The sequence below is a fragment of the Helobdella robusta genome, assembly GCF_000326865.2.
Source record: "Helobdella robusta unplaced genomic scaffold HELROscaffold_3, whole genome shotgun sequence".
NCBI classification, from domain to species: domain Eukaryota; kingdom Metazoa; phylum Annelida; class Clitellata; order Rhynchobdellida; family Glossiphoniidae; genus Helobdella; species Helobdella robusta.
In genome coordinates this window covers 670702-688510 of record NW_008704501.1, presented here as the reverse complement: position 1 = coordinate 688510, position 17809 = coordinate 670702, and the positions used below count along the sequence as shown (strand labels likewise).

Sequence of the window (17809 nt, the reverse complement as noted above, 5' to 3'; positions counted from 1 at the left end):
TGCCATTTCACAGTCATTCTCATGATTTTCTGTACACTCACTCCTATTTAACTGACACCCTCTTCAAAATACGTAAACAGCAGCACTAACAAATCATCAACTTTCTTCCCCACATTCGAACAGAGCATAGCAAAAGTAGTGAGCCCTCTTGTTGCCATCGAAAAAACAATCCACATTCCATTGGACCCCCCCGTTCAAGTCTTTCTCTCATCTGACCCAAACAAGCACATCACTGTTTCCGTGCCTAATGCTGAATCATCATCGATTATGGTTAGGCTGTTTTCGTATCAGGCTCGACAAGGTCAAGTGAGTACATGTGGGTATTTGTGTGTGGGTGTTTGTATTTGTGCGTGGGTGTTTTTAGTTGTGTATGGGTGTCTGTATTTGTGCGTGTGTGTTTGTAGTTGTGTATGGGTGTCTGTATTTGTGCGTGTGTGTTTGTAGTTGTGTATGGGTGTCTGTATTTGTGCGTGGGTGTTTGTAGTTGTATATGGATGTCTGTATTTGTGCGTGTGTGTTTGTAGTTGTGTATGGGTGTCTGTATTTTTGCGTGTGTGTTATATCCTCACTGCATTTGTGGGTTTATGTGCTGTGCATATGTATATATTGTGTATATTGTGTACTATATATTTTTATAAATATTCATGTTCCTTCTTTTGGTTAACTAAGTTTTTAATTATTGATAGCCATTAATGGGTTTTATACCATATTTTTTATAATTTCAAACATTATTTTGGAATGGTTATAGTCCGACCCATAACGGATGGAGACTATAAACGAGAATTGATCGATCGATTGATTGATTGATTGATTGATTGATTGATTGATTGATTGATTGATTGATTGATTGATTGATTGATTGATTGATTGATTGATTGATTGATTGATTGATTGATTGATTGATTGATTGATTGATTGATTGATTGTAAAAAGTTTGCACATTTGTAAATGTCATTAAATTTTTTTAGATGAGTTAGGTGTATGGAATGTTAATTTGCGGATGGATGTTGTGCTAAATTATTTACTCTTCATGATTGAACGAACAATTATGGTTAAAAAAATGCAACAGATATTGTTTTTTAATTTATTTTTAAACTTTAATGTTAATAATTGCAATCATAGCAACCACAATGAAAACATTTATTTATTGTCTCCAAGCTAGTATTTTTTTTATTTTTGTAAGCAGCCAATTTCTGCAAGAAATAATTAGATATGTTGAAAAAATAGAATAATAATAATAATAACAGTTTTTGTATTGTGAATGGTATGTGATCATTCTTATTAGAATGTATGTAACAAGGAGTACATATTGACCTAGTTTGAATGCAGAGCGAATCACCACTGCCATGTGCCTCGAGTTTTTGATTCGTTGTTTGGCCTGTCACGTATAGTTGTGTGTGCGTGTGAGTCATTTGAAGGTCAAGTGTTTATAGTCCGGTAGAGATGGCGTCTTTTAAACTTCAACTTTATGTCGAGATTAAATGAGTTCTTCAAAAATTATTCATTTATGTTGTTCCTGCGGTTGCTGCTTCTGTTATCACTCATTCTCAATGTCATAGTTATTATTATGTAATGATTGCTATTGTTAGTTAAGTTGTTGAAATTAATTTTTAAACTAGCATGATTGAATCTAATCATTCATTACAATTTTTAAGCTTAAAAAATTCTTCCACAAGCTGCTCTGTTCATTTAATAAAACTGTTAGTGTACATTCGCAGTTACACACACGCGCTCACACATTTTTTGTATTGGGTTCTGTGTATTGCATACAATGTTTTGTATTGAACATGAAACATGACAATATTCACATGGATGGATTATATTGCCTGACCCGGGTTGATGCGTTTGATGGCACGTCTTTGCCTTATTATTTCGTTTTGATTACATCCTCTAATAAACATATCTGATTTTTTTATAAGTTCAATTAATGTGTCATTCAAATTGTAATCATGAGTTAGATTTTCAGAAGTGTTCAACATCTTATCAACTTTTTATTTAAAGAATTTTTTTAAGTTTATCACCTGGTAGGTACTTGACATTTATGTTTTAAAAACTGTTTTTTTAATATTCTTGTCAGTTCAGTTTATTATTTAAATAAATACATTTTATGAAGTTGGCTATTGTTTAAAGACTAAAATATAAATAAATTATTTGCACTTTTTTTTCAACCTGAGAGAAACGTGAACTAAATAGTTTTTTATTTTTTCAAATTATTTCACAATCTCCATTCTATGTTCATTTCATTTTTTCTTTGGTTGAATTGAAAAAAATATATCTACGTATGTGCGTGTGTTTTTGTCATGGACATCTATATAATTTACTATATAGAAGTCTATGGTTTTTGTGTGCGCGCGTGCATACGTGCCTGTATGTGTTTGTGTGGTACACTTTACTTTTTCCACAATAAAAATTTGAGGGTTGATCATATGTTATCAAGTTTATTTCATCATAGATAGATAGATATGATTGGCTTTATTTTAGCTAAAAATTTGTTTTGCTAAACTTTTTGAAAGATACGCAAAAATACTTCTAATTGCATCTACTTCTGTTTTCTTTCATTTATTTTAAAATGTTTAATTTCTTTGCAAATGGTGTCAGTTGATTAATTTTATTGTTAATGTTGTTAGTAGTAGTGATATTATTATTATTATCATCATCATTATCATCATCATCATTCTCTGTATATAAATTTCCTTAATAATAATAATAATAATTTCAACAATTAAAAAGCGATGTATATAAATTTCCGTAATAATAATAATAATAATTCTCACTACTGCTAAATATGACCCTACGATAATATTAATATATCTCCGAACATTTTAGCTACTAATTATAACGATAATAATTTATTAAATACTGGTAATAATTTCATTACTTGCTGTTGGGGTAAACGCTGCAAAGGTATAAAAGGCCTCCGGATGCACCGACGTTCGTGCAGAATGTTTAAGAGTTTTATAAATTGGGAAAAAAACACCAAACGGTCCAGAAGATAGTTTCAACTCGTCACTACCTTCTCCACATCAACAAACATCTCCACCACCTCCACCATTACAACAAGCACCTCCTCCACCACCTCCGCCATCACTTATCGACAAGTGCCACTTCCTGGCTTGATGCTATCTAAGACTCCAAATCATTGGACAGAATCCAATTTTTCTTTCAAATTGCGTAGAACAATTTTGCCTAACATTGCAAACATTGACAACTTATCTAATTGTCTACAGTTAACGATCTATAAATACTTTGTTTCTAATTATTGGACGTTAAACCATTAACATGTACAACGTTAAAACATAACAAGCCAATCAACTATTTAAAATAAAATTGAAGCAACTTAAAATACTATGTAGGCCGTAACCATCATAATTTCGACTCTCTTATCAAAGCACTAAGTAAACTGATAAGATTAAAAATATCTTACTCCGATGCGCTAAAAAATGGATAAAAATTTTAGACTTCATGCATAAAATTGTTTGACCCAACAAATGACTCGTTACTCATGTTTAACGTAACAGAATGTGAAAAATTTTTCAAAACCACCTTAAATAATTAAGACCATCACTTCCGTGTTTTGTTAACTCTCTAACATACCACAAAGTTTCAACAATTATCAGAAAATGCAAGTTGAGAGCGTTTCTTTGCCCGCTGAACCAATTATCAATATTAAATTTTTACAATGTCCAATACTTGGTACAATTCTACATCAGCAGATGGTCAAATGCTAGAAGTCATCGTCAATCCCTACCTGCTGGAAAAAAGATTTGACGATATCAATCTACAAAAAGGTGACCCTAATAACCCAGCAAGTTTTAGACTGAACTCTTTAACTGGTCCTTCATAAAATAGTTTCTATATTTGTTAGCAACAAAATATACAAATATATCGAAATGAATAGCTTTATTAATGTCAACAGCTGAACCATTATTATCCCATCTACTAAAAGACACAAAGAAACATCTTAGAACTATTATTGTTACAGTGCAAAGAAATCATTGTAAAGTCAATAAAAAAACACACCTATGACCCAGAGATTACACGATGGTCCAAATCAACTGTAAATCTATTCGAGGCCCTTCTTACAATTGTAAGAAAGTACATCATACAACAACGCCCTACAAGTGCCAACCTTCAAAGATGGGGCAAAACAACTAATGCACTGTGTCCTATTCGTAACGTGAAACCAACTAATAAGTTCGTTCTATCAAACTGTGGCTCAACTTCAGCACTCGCTAGATATCTAAACCGTCACACAAGTTTTTCAATAATTGTTAACAATATCAAGACATGTGCTGGTTTGAATATCTCAGTTTTTGCAGATATAGATAGCGACCAGTATCAGACCAGACATCGCCATCTTCAAAATAAAACCATTGAAATACTTGAACTGACTATATTTGTCATGAAACAAACTCTACCAAATCCAAATAATACAAAATTGTCAAATACAATGTCAGTCTTGAAAACAACCTTGTGACTAACTTTACACATTTTAACATTTTAATTAGCAGTTTGAAATATCACCTATAATTTTTCCAATTCTTTTAATTTATTTTTATTTAAATTAAGTTGAAATTATTATTTTCATATTAGCTCACTTAACAGCGTGATATCATCATCCTATGCTATTTATTGTGAAAGAAAGAATGCATGAAGCAATTATGTAAACTATTTTATCATTATTGTACTTATTTTCGAATGAAGAGTAATGATGACTGATCATTTTTTCAAAACTTCTCCTTTTTAGTTCCTTTTATTAAGATAAAAATCCGATTTCATTTATTTAATTTCATTATATTAGGTTTTATTTTATTTTCGCTCTACGTAATTTTTCAAAAATGAAATGGTGTTCACTTTGTTGCAGACTCCATCAGCCACCTACCCTCTTTCCGATGGACTGATCGTTCACTGCCATGGTGGGGGATTCATTGCCCAATCCTCTGCCACCCACTCTGTAAGTTTTTGTGTCATGTTGTAAATGTTTGCAATAATTCTTTATGTGTTCGTGTCACTCTTTAAGTCTTTGTGTTACTCTGTATGAGTTTATGTCATTCTGGATGCGTTTGTGTCTTCAAATTGGGGAAATGGTTTCATGTTTTTTTTAAATATGTTATTGTTTATATTGATTGATTGATTGATTGATACAAATTTGGATTGAATGCAAACTGGTGATTGACAGTTGGTCATATGTTAATGTTTTAGCAGATCATATGCTAATGATGATGCAAAAGTATGCGTTGTAATATTTGAATTTGTGTTTTAAATAATTTTTATTCATTGAAATAATATTCATCTATATTCTCGTACATTTTTACGAATATTTGTAGCTATACCACAAATTATGATTTTTAAAGATTAAATTTTGACATTCCCAACGTTTGGCAGACCTATTTAAGAGATTGGGCTCTGAAGACCAAGGTGCCAATCGTAAGCATTGATTATTCATTGGCCCCTGAATTTCACTATCCCAGACAGGTGGAAGAGATATTTTTTGCTTACTGTTGGATACTTAACAATTTGCACATTTTCGGTTTGTTACATTTTATCAGTCAATAGTTTGTATTTGTTACTTGTTCTGTCACAAGAATTTCTTGTTCTCTTTACTATTTATTATAATTACAATGTTATAGAAGCAATATAATGCAGCCAGAGAAATTATTTAAACGTTCACATAATAGCAGACAGATTAATATAATAGTCAGTGCTTTGAGTCGTTGAAATAGTAGAGCAAACCATGTTCGTTTTAATTAAATTGAATGCAAAAATTTCATCGACTACTTCTTCGAGCAAACATTCACTCCTAACATTTTCACTTTCAGGTAGTACGGGTAGCAAGATCTGCTTTGCAGGAGACAGTGCTGGAGCCAATCTTGCCACATCCACCGTTCTTAGGACTATTCACGAAGGAGTGCGAGTGCCCGATGGTTTGTTGGCGGTGTACGGATGCTTTCTGGTAAGTTACTTTCCTACTCCATCCCGCCTCTTGGCTCTTCTCGATCCCGTACTTCCACTTGGAATGCTTCCAAAATGTGTTGGAGGTGAGAAATAATCTGTGTGGTTGTTTTGTTTGGTGCCTGCATTTGCTGTGCGTATGTTTGGTGCATGTCTGTATTTTGTTGTTGTTTGTTTGGTGCATGCATGCAGGCATATGTTATGTGGTTGTTTGTTTAGTGCATGCATGTGTTTTGTTGTTGTTCAGTGCATATATGCGTTGTGTTTTTTTTTGATGCAATACATTTTTATGTTATATATTTTAATGCTACATTTTCACTAATTCTGTCAACTAAATGGACGTGAACTTCATTGCTTAATATTGTAGCTTATCCATGAAAGTGTTTTATTTGGCAGCCTATCTAGGGATAGATACAAGTTCACAGAAGAAGAAAAATGAAAACGAAAACCAATTAGCATTGCTTCCAATGTTGCACTCACTTCTGGACAAGTCCACAAACTCGTCACCAGAATCGCCAACAAAAACCGACAGCGTGTATTCCAGTGCAGATGATAACTTAACTCCTTCTACTTCATCACCAACTCATGTTTCGTCACCAACTCATACGTCATCGCCATCATCAACAACGCATTCATCGATAGTTACTCCATCGCTGCTAACAACACATACAACAGTAACAACGGCAGGAGCAACAACAACACATACAACAGCAACAGCAATACGTGCAAAAGCATCATCATCGTCAACAACACTATCATTATACTCACCAAAAACAGCCAACAGTTACGTGACAGGTAGTGATGATTCTTCATGGCAATCTTAATAAATTATTTACGTTACATGAAACTCCATTATCCATTACGCACGCACGCACACACACACACAGACACACGCACATATATATATATATATATATGTGTGTGTGTGTGTGTGTGTGTGTGTGTGTGTGTGTGTGTGTGTGTGTGTGTGTGTGTGTGTGTGTGTGTGTGTGTGTGTGTGTGTGTGTGTGAGTGAGGGTGTTATAAAACTATTCTGGAATGGTCAAAAGACGGCCAAAAATGATGTTGGAATTTTTGTCAGAGAACCGCTAGCCCAAGAAGTACTGGATATTAAAAGGATTAATTCACGTCTCATGTGGATCAAGCTTCGCATAAAAAAGCAAACAATGATTATTTTTTCTGCATACGCACCACAGACAGGCGAATCAGAAGAGATGAAAAATGACTTCTGGACTGCATTCTCTGACACGTACATGGCGGTTTTGGCTATGGAAAACGGAATGAAGATGGCAACCGCGTCCTTGAGTTTGCTGAGAGTCACGGGTTTTGTTTACTGAATACATATTTTAGAAAGAGGTTGGAACATCTCATAACATACAAAAGTGGACCATCAGCCACGCAAATTTATTTCTTCGCTGTCAAGCAACTACACCGAAGGCTATTCAAAAATGTCAAAGTTATACCTGGCGAATCATGTGTCGCCCAACATAGACTCCTTGTGGCAGACCTGGTTGTCGAACTGTCAAAACATAAGTCTAAACAAATGCCTCGGAAAATCAAAACGTGGAAGCTGAAAAGCAATATTTATCGAGAAAAATTTCAACAGATTGTCGCCACACAGTTAGACCACCAATCGCAAGCCAGTAAGGATTGGAGTACATACAAAACCGTTTTGATAAACGCTGCAACTACAGTTGGTGGTGGAATGACAGTGTGCAAAATGCAATAGCTGAAAATAAAGTTGCATACAAGCAATGGTAAAAATCAGTCTGTTGATGACCATAAAATTTTCTGTGAGAAGAACAACTATGCAAGACGTCAAGTTGCACTGGCTTGGACAGATCAGTGCAGAGAGTGGCTCACTAAAAGTAAATGTGAACAAATGAAATCTCTGTATCGTATAGAAAAACAAGCAAAGGGTACGAAAAAAGACATAGTTTGTGCCTTATATATCAAAAACGACAAAAACGAGTAGGTTCTTGAACAAGATGAGATCAAGGTGCAGTGGAGAGAATACTTCAACCATCTGTTAAACGAAACAAATCCCATCAATGTCAACTTTGACGCTCCACCCATCGAAGGTCCGATTTCAGACATCACTGTAGAGGAGCTTACAGAAGCTCTGAAAGCTATGAAGGATGGAAAGGCAGCAGGGCCCTCTGGACTCACAAATGACATTATCAAAACATCTGGTACTGCAGGTATCCAAACGTTACTACAACTTTGCCGTGAAATCTGGGGAAATTGCTCAATGCCGACTGAATGGAACTATAGCATGACAGTTCCGCTATACAAAGACAAAGGTGATTCATTGAACTGTTCATCATATCGGGGTATACGTCTGTTAGAACACTCCCTGAAAATTGTCGAGAAAATCATTGAGAGAAGATTAACGTCGTGCATCACAATCGGAAATTATCAATTTGGTTTCCTAGCGGGGAAATCAACAATTGATGCAATTCACATCCTTCGGCAGCTGCATGAGAAGTTCCTCGCAAAGCATCAACAACTATCACACATTTTTGTAGACCTCGAAAAAGCATTCGATCGAGTTCCCCGTGAAGCAATCAGGTGGAGTCTACGTCGACAACTCATTCCAAAATATCTTGTTCGACTTGTGATGGAAATGTATACGAATACTAAGACTCTTATCAGCACAACGGTTGGAAACACAGATGCATTTGACATCGGCGTTGGAGTTCACCAAGGCTCGATTCTCAGTTCACTGTTATTTATAACTGTGACGGAAGAAATCACAAAGCCGATACGCACTGGTGACATTTGGAATCTAATATATGCTGATGATATCGTTTTAACAGCCACGTCTGAGCAGAATGCAGCACAGATGTTTGAAGATTGGAACACCAGACTCGCCGATCATGGATTCAAAGCCAACATCAGCAAAATTGAAGCAATGAACAATGGTGAACCCATTCAATTCACAGCTACTGGACGATGGCCCTGTTCAGTTTGTAAAGCTGTTTCAAGTAACAATTCAATCAAGTGTCAGCAGTGTAACCAGTGGTGTCACAAACGTTGTTCAAAAATAATTGGTACTTTATCTAAAATGTCCAATTTTGTTTGTCCTGCTTGCATCAATCCACAACAACAAATTCGAAATAGCAATGTTTTTGAAGCTATTAAGGTAGAGAAAGTCACATCGTTTCAATATCTAGGGGATGTTCTGGATTGTACTTGAACAGCTGAAGCTGCCGTTTGAGCACGCATACGTGCAGCCTGGAATAAATGACATCTCCTTGCCTCTATATTGATGCGGCGTGACATCCCACTACCACTACGATCGAGACTTTATAAATCTGTGATACATCCGGTGTTGTTAAATGGTGCAGAAACATGGCCAATGACAACCAAACTGGAAAAACAACTTCAATGAACCGACATGAAAATGCTCCGATGGATGCAACGAATTAGTCTGAAGGACAACATTAAATCTACCGAAATCCTGCGTCGTGCTGGTTTAGATGATATAAAGGACAAATGCCAGCAACACCGTCTGCGGTAGGCGGTGGTTTGGTCATGTCCAACGAAGTAGAAACAGTGCCATAACTTCTCTTGCAGATGTTGAAGTACCTGGCACACGTCCCAAAGGCCGTCCAAAGAAGTCCCGGTCGCAAACAATCGAGCAAGACATGAAAGCTCTAAATATAAATGAAATGGATACAACAACTGATCGTCTAATTTGGCGCAAAAAGTTGATTGCAAAAAAAACAATATATATATATATATATATATATTAAAATTTCAATTATTGATATTTATTGTTGATGAAATATAATTACTAGCGGATGAAGACAAGCAGAGAACTGTTAACATAGCAAGCAACATGGATGATAACAAGCAGTTCACCCAGTTTTCGTTGGACTACCAAGAAGAGGGTGATGCTGTTGACAATGTAAGCACCAGTAATAGCGATTCTCACGAAAAATTTAACGACCGAGCCAAAGTGTCATCAGGCAAAAAATCGCTGCATGACAACATCAAAAATAATGGAACTAAGAGCGCTGATTCATCTCCAGACAGTTTTTCGCTAGCAGAAGATCATAAGAATCCAAATATTTCTAAAAATGATCAAACATTTGAAAACAAAAAAAATTCAATGGTTTACAAACGAAAGAAAAGTTCTAAATCATTATCTTCGACACCGACGACTCCACTGAAGCAAAAATCGACAGCCGATTTCAAGCTGTACAAAAGCTTATCCCTCTATTCTGATGTGGACGCGCTTTATTGTGAGAACATCTTCAAGCAGAACAACGTTGTACAAGTGCAAGATTATGCCTTATATAGAAATTTCACCACCGATTACTTTACCGAGTTGCGCCAGAAAACAGAAACCAACAGGGACCCTTTCTTGTCTCCCGTCTTTGCCAGTGATGAACTTCTGAGGGGATTGTGTCCCGTGCATTTCATTGTTAGTTTTTCTGTTCTGTACATTTCATTGTTAGTTTTTCATTGTTAGTTCATAATTCCTTCTGTTTAAATATTTTATCCGTGAACAAGACTGTACCGAATAAGAGCTTGAGTTTATTTAATGTCATCTTACTTTTGATTTGAACACTGGTGTGAGTTTATTTGTCACGTTTTTATTTGATATTAAAAAATTAAAAAAGATCTTATAACAAAGTTTCCATAAATTTAAAACAACAATTTCATCTAATTATTAGAACCATCAACACAGATCCTTGAACTTAACATTGCAGGCGTGCAAATACGATCCGCTGCTCGATGACACCATTCACTTCGCTCGCAAGGTCAAGGAAGCCGGTGGACAGGTTGACCTTCATCTTGTTGACGACCTGCCGCATGGTTTCCTCAACTTCAAGCAATTCACTAAAGAGTCATCGGCAGCTTCTGACGTTTGTGTTCAGAGTTTGAAGTGCTTGTTAAATGTTGATGAGTGTGCGCTTCATGTAAACAGTATTAGCTGTCAGGATACCACGATATTCAATGTTTCTACTAATGCCACAGTCAGTAATGCTGGTAATGACGTTAGTAACGTTGGAAATGATGTCTCCGATGTTTGTGATGTTGTTGCCAGCCAGCAGGCCAGCGACGTTTGTCTGGGTACATCTGCATGTGACGATTCCGTAGTGTTGTGAACCAAACTTTAATGACCAAATAATAAATTACAAACAAACAATAAAAATGTCTTATTGCCGTGACGACATTAATTCTAATATTTTGCATAAACTTCATTGATCCTGGCAAATCAATGGAGCATCATGCTGTACATTTATTTACAATGATGAAGACGATTCGATGTATCATGATAATGATGACGATAAATAAATAGTAGTTTTGTCTAAAACGATCATGTTAATCATTAATTATATCATCAGTTCATTCGTTTATAATTATGTATACATTTAATGTTATGGTATTACACTATGTCTATGAAATTAAGTCAGTTGATATTATTCAGCTATGACAAAACTTCGCTTTTCCAACTTTAATTTGAAGACTTACCTCTTATATAAGTTTTGTTTTGTATATTTATTTTTAGAATTTGTTTTTTACGATATATCTGTGTTATGAGGATACTTTGTAGACATCATGTTAACATCATGGCTTTAAACAAATTAGTCAGTTATTTAACGTTACCAATTTGATTACGTTACTTTAAAAGGTTCAAATTATTTGACAATTTTAATAATTGTAAATCCATAATTTCGTGTTTTTTGCGTTGAAAGTTATATAAAAATAAGAAACCTGTTTCGTTGTTAATTCTGATTTCGTTAATGTTTATTAAGCTTGTATATATCTATCTAGCTGGCGTCGTATTTCCTGGTCATATTTTTTTCCACTTTCCAACTTATTTTTATTTAAAAAAATTTTTGTTTCAATGTGAAGAGTTCAAAATTATTTTTCATGATTATTGGGAAAATGTTAAAGAACGTAATATGATATGTGCTTTATTTATTCCACCCAATAATTTTAATTTCCAACTTTTTAAAAATCATTTTGCATATAATAATTACTCACCCAAGGATATAAATTTGTGGTGCAACAATGGCCAAATATGAACAATAATATTAATAATAAGAATAATAATAATTTTAATAATAATAATAATAATGTTCATTATGGAATTGCCCTTGAATAACTTAAGGAGCTTTCGGTTGAAGAGACATCACTATGGCCTCCAAAGAACCGTTCAAATCAAATAGATGCTGCCACACTTTAATTAAATGTTTTTTTTAAATAGTTCTAAAGATAGTTCTTTTTATACACACACATATGTAATGAAAACAATGTTCGAGTCGGAGTATAATTTTAGTTCGATTATATTTCGTATCATACGTCGTCCTGCTGACGAATGATTGTTAGGACATACTGCCTTAAATAATGTATCTATGTTCCACTGTTTTTTGACACTTCACGCCTCCAACTAAAGTTTAATTTTTTATTTGGACGCTTCCCTTTTTGCTAATTTCACTAATATATTTTCTGTTCTTTTATTTTTCAGAAAAATTTTATTTTTAATTTAATAAATTTATAATAACGTAAGATATAGGATGTAGAAATACTCCTTAGCAGATATATTCTAATTTTCCCTTAAGCCGAAATCATGGATATATATATATATATATATATGGATATTATATCCATGGCCGAAATAGGCTAGTTACCCCTTACAACACTCGGAAATGCTTTTTATAACCATGACGCATAAACACAACACATGAAATATATATATATATATATATATTAGGGTGGTCCCCAATTACATTGGAAAAAATAAAACGCGTAATTTTTCAGGTCTTACCCTTTTATTTGTTTCTCTCATATATAACAAGTAATATGATAAAATTTTATTGACCATAGACAAAATTTAGAGGTCGCCCAAGCGAGTCAAAGTGTCCTGTGCTACCACCTAATTATACGTATTAGCATTTTGTTGCAAAACATGACAAAACTGTTACAAACTACCTGATAAAATTATTATGTCCAGTACCCGGTGTCACTGTTAAACCATTTAGTTGTTAAGGAAATGTATTTCCTCCCACTAATGTCTCTTTCTTTGGGTTTGGATACTGGGTACGATGGTACTCAACAACTTGCAGAAGATACTGCTTTTGTTCTTCAGACGATACTATTGCTCTGTTAAAATCCTGCATCAAAGCAACTCCTCTCTCTGCAAAATCATTGACTGGCTTTATACCGCTTACAACTTCAAAAGCTTTCTTGTACTGTTCATCTTCTCTCCACTCGGAGGGTCTCTTGTTTAGAAATGAGTGAGGCAGTCCGAGGATTGCAAAGAATTGCATGGTGTTCGAAGACACAAAGTCTTTGACAGACATTTCATCAAATATGTCATTAATAGTCATCTGCAATCTTTTGGTGAAGTCGTTTGTTGTTTTTGATTCCACTGACAGAGCATCAACCATCAACACTTTCTTCTCATGAGAAATCTGATCATCGAAAAACGCAGCTCCAACAAGTTCCTCGCTAACATACCATAGATGTCTAGAAAGTGCGTTTGCAGCGGCAACAAAAACTTTACGGTCTACATCTCTGAATTGTTGGATTCTCTTTACCAGCTGGAGATCATGTCTAGCGGCACTAAGAAGATCTGGAGCCGTGAACCACGATCTAAGATACACACAGATGCCAAAAACGATAAAGCGACAGATTCCCTTTTCTTCAACTCTTGTCAGCCGAAACTGATGACGATACATGTACAATATGAAGGAGTATATTAGTCTCGCCATCCAGCGTGCCCTATGCAGAGCTCCAGGTTGCAGAACTCTGACTCCCCTTGGTGGTGTCTCTCCCAGCAAAATAAGTGAAAGCTCCAGTAGTTCCCTGTAATCGCACCTTGGCTGAAATTGTTCAAGTTGCGTTAGGCAAAAGCTAACGATACCTTCTTCGTGTTGTTCAACTTTGCTGTTCATGCTTTCATCATTGTATGGTAATCAGCTTGGTTAATGCTGTTGAACTCATTTCGAAAGCGCAAGAAGAGTGCTATTTCTGGACCTGACGTATTAGACGACATGCATGCAGAAAACGCATGCTCAAGTATTATTTCAGATATGTGGTGACGGCAAGCTATGTGAAGCACGTTACGCCCTAATTTTTGTTGCAGCAGGGTGCATGCTCCATTTTTCTTTCCAGTATTACGAACACTAATGCCTTAACAGACTTCTAATAGGCATTCGTGCACTGCTGTAGCCTGTCTCTCCCCTGTACCAGATTCTAGTTTTGGAACTGATAAGAGCTTTTCAACTCCCGCTCCTGCAACAACAATGGAAGACGATCAACTTTCTAATTACCGGTCAAATCAAGTAAGAGCTTCCCATCCCAATGGACAGCCAAAGGAACGTCTGGAGAAAAATTCGTTCGAATTTCCAACGCAAGTTCTTGACGATGCTTATGCCTTGCTCGTCGAATTGAGGATCTATTGATGGCAAGGTTTCCAGCATTTAAGCCAAGGTGATGTACGTCGCCTTTCTATCAGAAGTCTTCGTTCGATCAAGTGCTGCAGCAGTTTCCCTGCTAACTGCACAATGTGGACGTTTTACCTGCACACGTTTGGCAATGTTGTCTTCTTCTGATTCACATTCTGACGATGAATCACTGGAACTGTGGTCTATTTCAGCTGAACATGCACCGGCAGTGATCTCTTCCTGCGCCTGGACTGACTATAATTTGTAGTTCTCCTGTCTTCTTTTCCTTTCATACGAGCGTGCCTCTTTCAGCGCCAGATTCTTATCTACACCACTCATATAACCACGCCGTCCCGGTTCCCTTTGTGCCAGCAAAAATTCTCTTTCTTCTTGTATCTGAATCAGTTCAATAGCATTAGCATGTGCTATATCAAACAGATCTTTTCGTGAATGAACGAATGCTTGTTCTTGACGTCTTTGAGCATTTGAGTTTCTCTTAGAATGTTTCTTTAATCCTTGCCACAGTTTAAACATATTATCCAGCTTCTTAATGGCGTTGTATTCTTGAGTTGTAAGAATTCTGGCCCGTTGCCATATTGGAAGTACCTCTCTTATAACAGCTGTCATTTTCTCTACAAATGAATGTACAGAAAGCGACGCATCACTTCACCTTTCGCTGGTAACTTGTTACCCAGAATGGCAGTTCTTAGAGGCTGGCCTAGAAGATAAATATCCTGCTTCTTTCTTGTTGACTCAGCCATGTCGTATATTTTTTCAGACAAAGATCTGTTAATAAAAAACAAAAACGTTGTATTAGCAATTTGGATTAATTATTAGGCCCATAAAGTAAAACTTTAGAGCCCTTGGGCGATCTCTAAATATTGACCAATTGACCTAAGATTTTACACCAAGTATTACCTAATGGGTGGTAACAAAATTAGAGGGTAAGACAAAAAATTTAAAACTTTTTCATTTTGGGGACCACCCAAATATATATATATATATATATATATATATATTGAAAATTAAAATATTGTATGCAATGACACGCGTATATTATAGAGCAGCTTACGTTAAATTTTAAAAGAAGTTAAAACAGCGCACTGATCTCGTTTCCGCATCAATCATTTGCACGCATGAACTAGCACCACACCACAGGGTAGATTGATAATCTTTAAGCATAGTAAGTATTAAATTGAGGCAATCAACCGCCCTATGTGCTGGCGCTGCAGTGGCCTAGCGAGGGGGCAGCCTTGGCAGTTGCCCGGGGCGCCATTTCAAATGAGGCGCATTTTGAAATTTTTCTATTAATAAATAACATCTTATCAAAGATTATTAAAAACATTTAAGCAAATTACATAAGATATTGAAAAAATATTTTTATTAAAATTATCTATTTAGCCAAAATATATCAGTCTGTGAATACTTGATTTGGAAATAAATATAAACTAGTAGTCTTTGGTATTTGGGCGCCTAAATGAATACAAGTTTTGGTTTAAAGGCAAATTTTTTTCAAAACGCACCTTGTATTATTAGTGTTTGTACGATTTTCGATCGCCAATTTGAAAATTTTAACACGAAGAAGACACGTTTTCAAGTTTTTTGATTTTATTTTAAAATATAAAATCAATAGCTTAAATTGAACAATTGGCAAAATTCGAAGTATATAAAATATAAACATTATTGAAGCAACATTTAAATGATGTTACAGTAGGCAACAAAAATATTTTTTATTTATCTCTACAAATACAAAACGAATTTATTCATTTAATGGCTAACTGTGTTCGAAATTCTCTGTTGCGAAAATTCACAATGCAAAATACTATGGACTTTTATTTGATTCAACTCCTGATATTTCCCATCGAGAACAAATGTTTCAAGTTGTAAGATATGTTGATGTTGACTACGAAAACAAGACAGTTCAAATAATAGAATATTTTCTCAGTTGTATACAAATTGAAAAAAAAATTGCTAAAAGTTTAGTAAAACTTTTACTAGTAGATTAAAAGAAGACAAAATAGATTTTAAAAATTGTTGATCTCACTGCTACTACAACGCTAATATTATGATGACAGGTCATAAAAGTGGTGTCAGTGAACTTATAAGGAAATTGAATCCTTCAACAAATTTTGTAAATTGTTATAACCATTCCTTAAACTTAGTGGGTGTAAATGCAGCCAAAGAAGATATTGCAATGATAACATTTTTGGAATAATTGAAGAGCTGTATGCTTTTCCAACACAAAGATGGAAGAAATTGAAAAATAGTGTCCCTGTTTCTCTTAAATCAGAATCTGAAAAGAGATGGAGTTCGAGAACTGAAGCCACAAAACCTATAATGAAAATCATTTGGACGCTATATTTATAGTACTTGAGCAATTAATAAACGATGCCTCACAGACTATTTAAAAAAAGATCTGAGGCAAATTCTTTCTTACATCAAAGAATTTTTTTTTCAACTTTTTTACTTTGAGAGGTTGACCGTATTCAAAAGAGGCTACAGATTCCTAAAATGAATTTTTATGACGCAGCCAAGGATATTGAGGCCCTTAAAAATCAGTTATTCAATGAAAAAATGATTGTTAATTGAAACGGGAAAAAACCTGTGCAAACAATGCAACGAGGAAATTGAAAGACAAATGAGAAGAAATAAATGAATGCCTGGTGAAATATGTATAGACGTTGGCCTGAAGGCCGAGGAAGAACTACGAAGAATTTTGAAAAGTGCTGCCGACAGTATATTTAGAGTTTATTGACAGGTTGACACGACTAAATAAAGCTGATCAAAAATTCGGATTCACTCTAGATTTGAAAAATTTATTATATAATAAAAAATGATAATTTGAAAATACAATGATGCAGAAAATGTTCAGAAAATGTTATCATTTAGTGGAGTTCTAGAATTCTGATATTGATGGTACTGAATTATATCTTAAAATATCTGATTACAAAACGCTACTATCTACACGTGAAACAAAAATTTTAACATCAGAAAATCTTCTTAAATTTATAAGTAAATACGGAGACCAAACCGTTTTTCCTAATTTACCAGTTGTTCTTCAAATTTGACTAAATATAAGTGAGTTCATTGCTCAGCGATAATTCAGTAAGTTAAAATTAATATTAAGTTACTTAAGAGCTACAATGAGTCAACAGCGATTGTGGAACTTGGCTTTGCTGAGTATTGAAGAAAATGAAATAAATGGTTTAAATTTTGAAGAGATAATCAACGAATTTGCTTCAGCAAAAACCAGAAAAGTTGGCATTTAATGAAATTTATCACCTTTTTTACAATTCACTTTTAAAATAAATAGAATTAAAATATTTGTTTCAGTTGCTTCTTTTATTGTTTGCAAACATGATTTTTGTTACCCTTTTTTGACAATTTACTATTTTATATGACCAGAGTAAATGTCGTTTTATAATTTGCTTTTTTTATTGTTCGCATTT

General features: G+C 34.7%; 4 protein-coding genes across 4 annotated transcripts in view; 3 read left to right on the top strand and 1 right to left on the bottom strand.

The window, feature by feature from the left end:
* The window catches only part of HELRODRAFT_161006 (hypothetical protein), a gene marked incomplete at both ends in the record, with an annotated part of 15220 nt that extends 12103 nt beyond the window's left edge, over positions 1-3117 (top strand). Inside the window, 2 exons of the mRNA XM_009020995.1 lie at positions 124-301; positions 3062-3117. Coding sequence (XP_009019243.1) covers positions 124-301; positions 3062-3117 — 234 coding nt within the window. The remainder of the gene's footprint in view (positions 1-123; positions 302-3061) is intronic.
* Positions 3118-4843: 1726 nt separating this feature from the next.
* HELRODRAFT_161005 (hypothetical protein) lies at positions 4844-6049 on the top strand (the record flags this gene model as incomplete). The annotated part of the gene is made up of 3 exons (XM_009020994.1): positions 4844-4954; positions 5386-5530; positions 5820-6049. The coding sequence occupies 3 exons, from the start codon at positions 4844-4846 to the stop codon at positions 6047-6049; spliced, it is 486 nt and encodes a 161-aa protein (XP_009019242.1).
* Positions 6050-7205: 1156 nt separating this feature from the next.
* HELRODRAFT_188494 (hypothetical protein) lies at positions 7206-11774 on the top strand (the record flags this gene model as incomplete). The annotated part of the gene is made up of 3 exons (XM_009020993.1): positions 7206-7275; positions 9756-10384; positions 10674-11774. The coding sequence occupies 3 exons, from the start codon at positions 7206-7208 to the stop codon at positions 11070-11072; spliced, it is 1098 nt and encodes a 365-aa protein (XP_009019241.1). The 3' UTR covers positions 11073-11774.
* A 1182-nt stretch (positions 11775-12956) lies between these two features.
* On the bottom strand, positions 12957-15121 carry HELRODRAFT_161003 (hypothetical protein; the record flags this gene model as incomplete). The annotated part of the gene is made up of 3 exons (XM_009020992.1): positions 12957-13869; positions 14617-14992; positions 15052-15121. The coding sequence occupies 3 exons, from the start codon at positions 15119-15121 to the stop codon at positions 12957-12959; spliced, it is 1359 nt and encodes a 452-aa protein (XP_009019240.1).
* Between the last annotated feature and the right edge of the window lie 2688 nt (positions 15122-17809).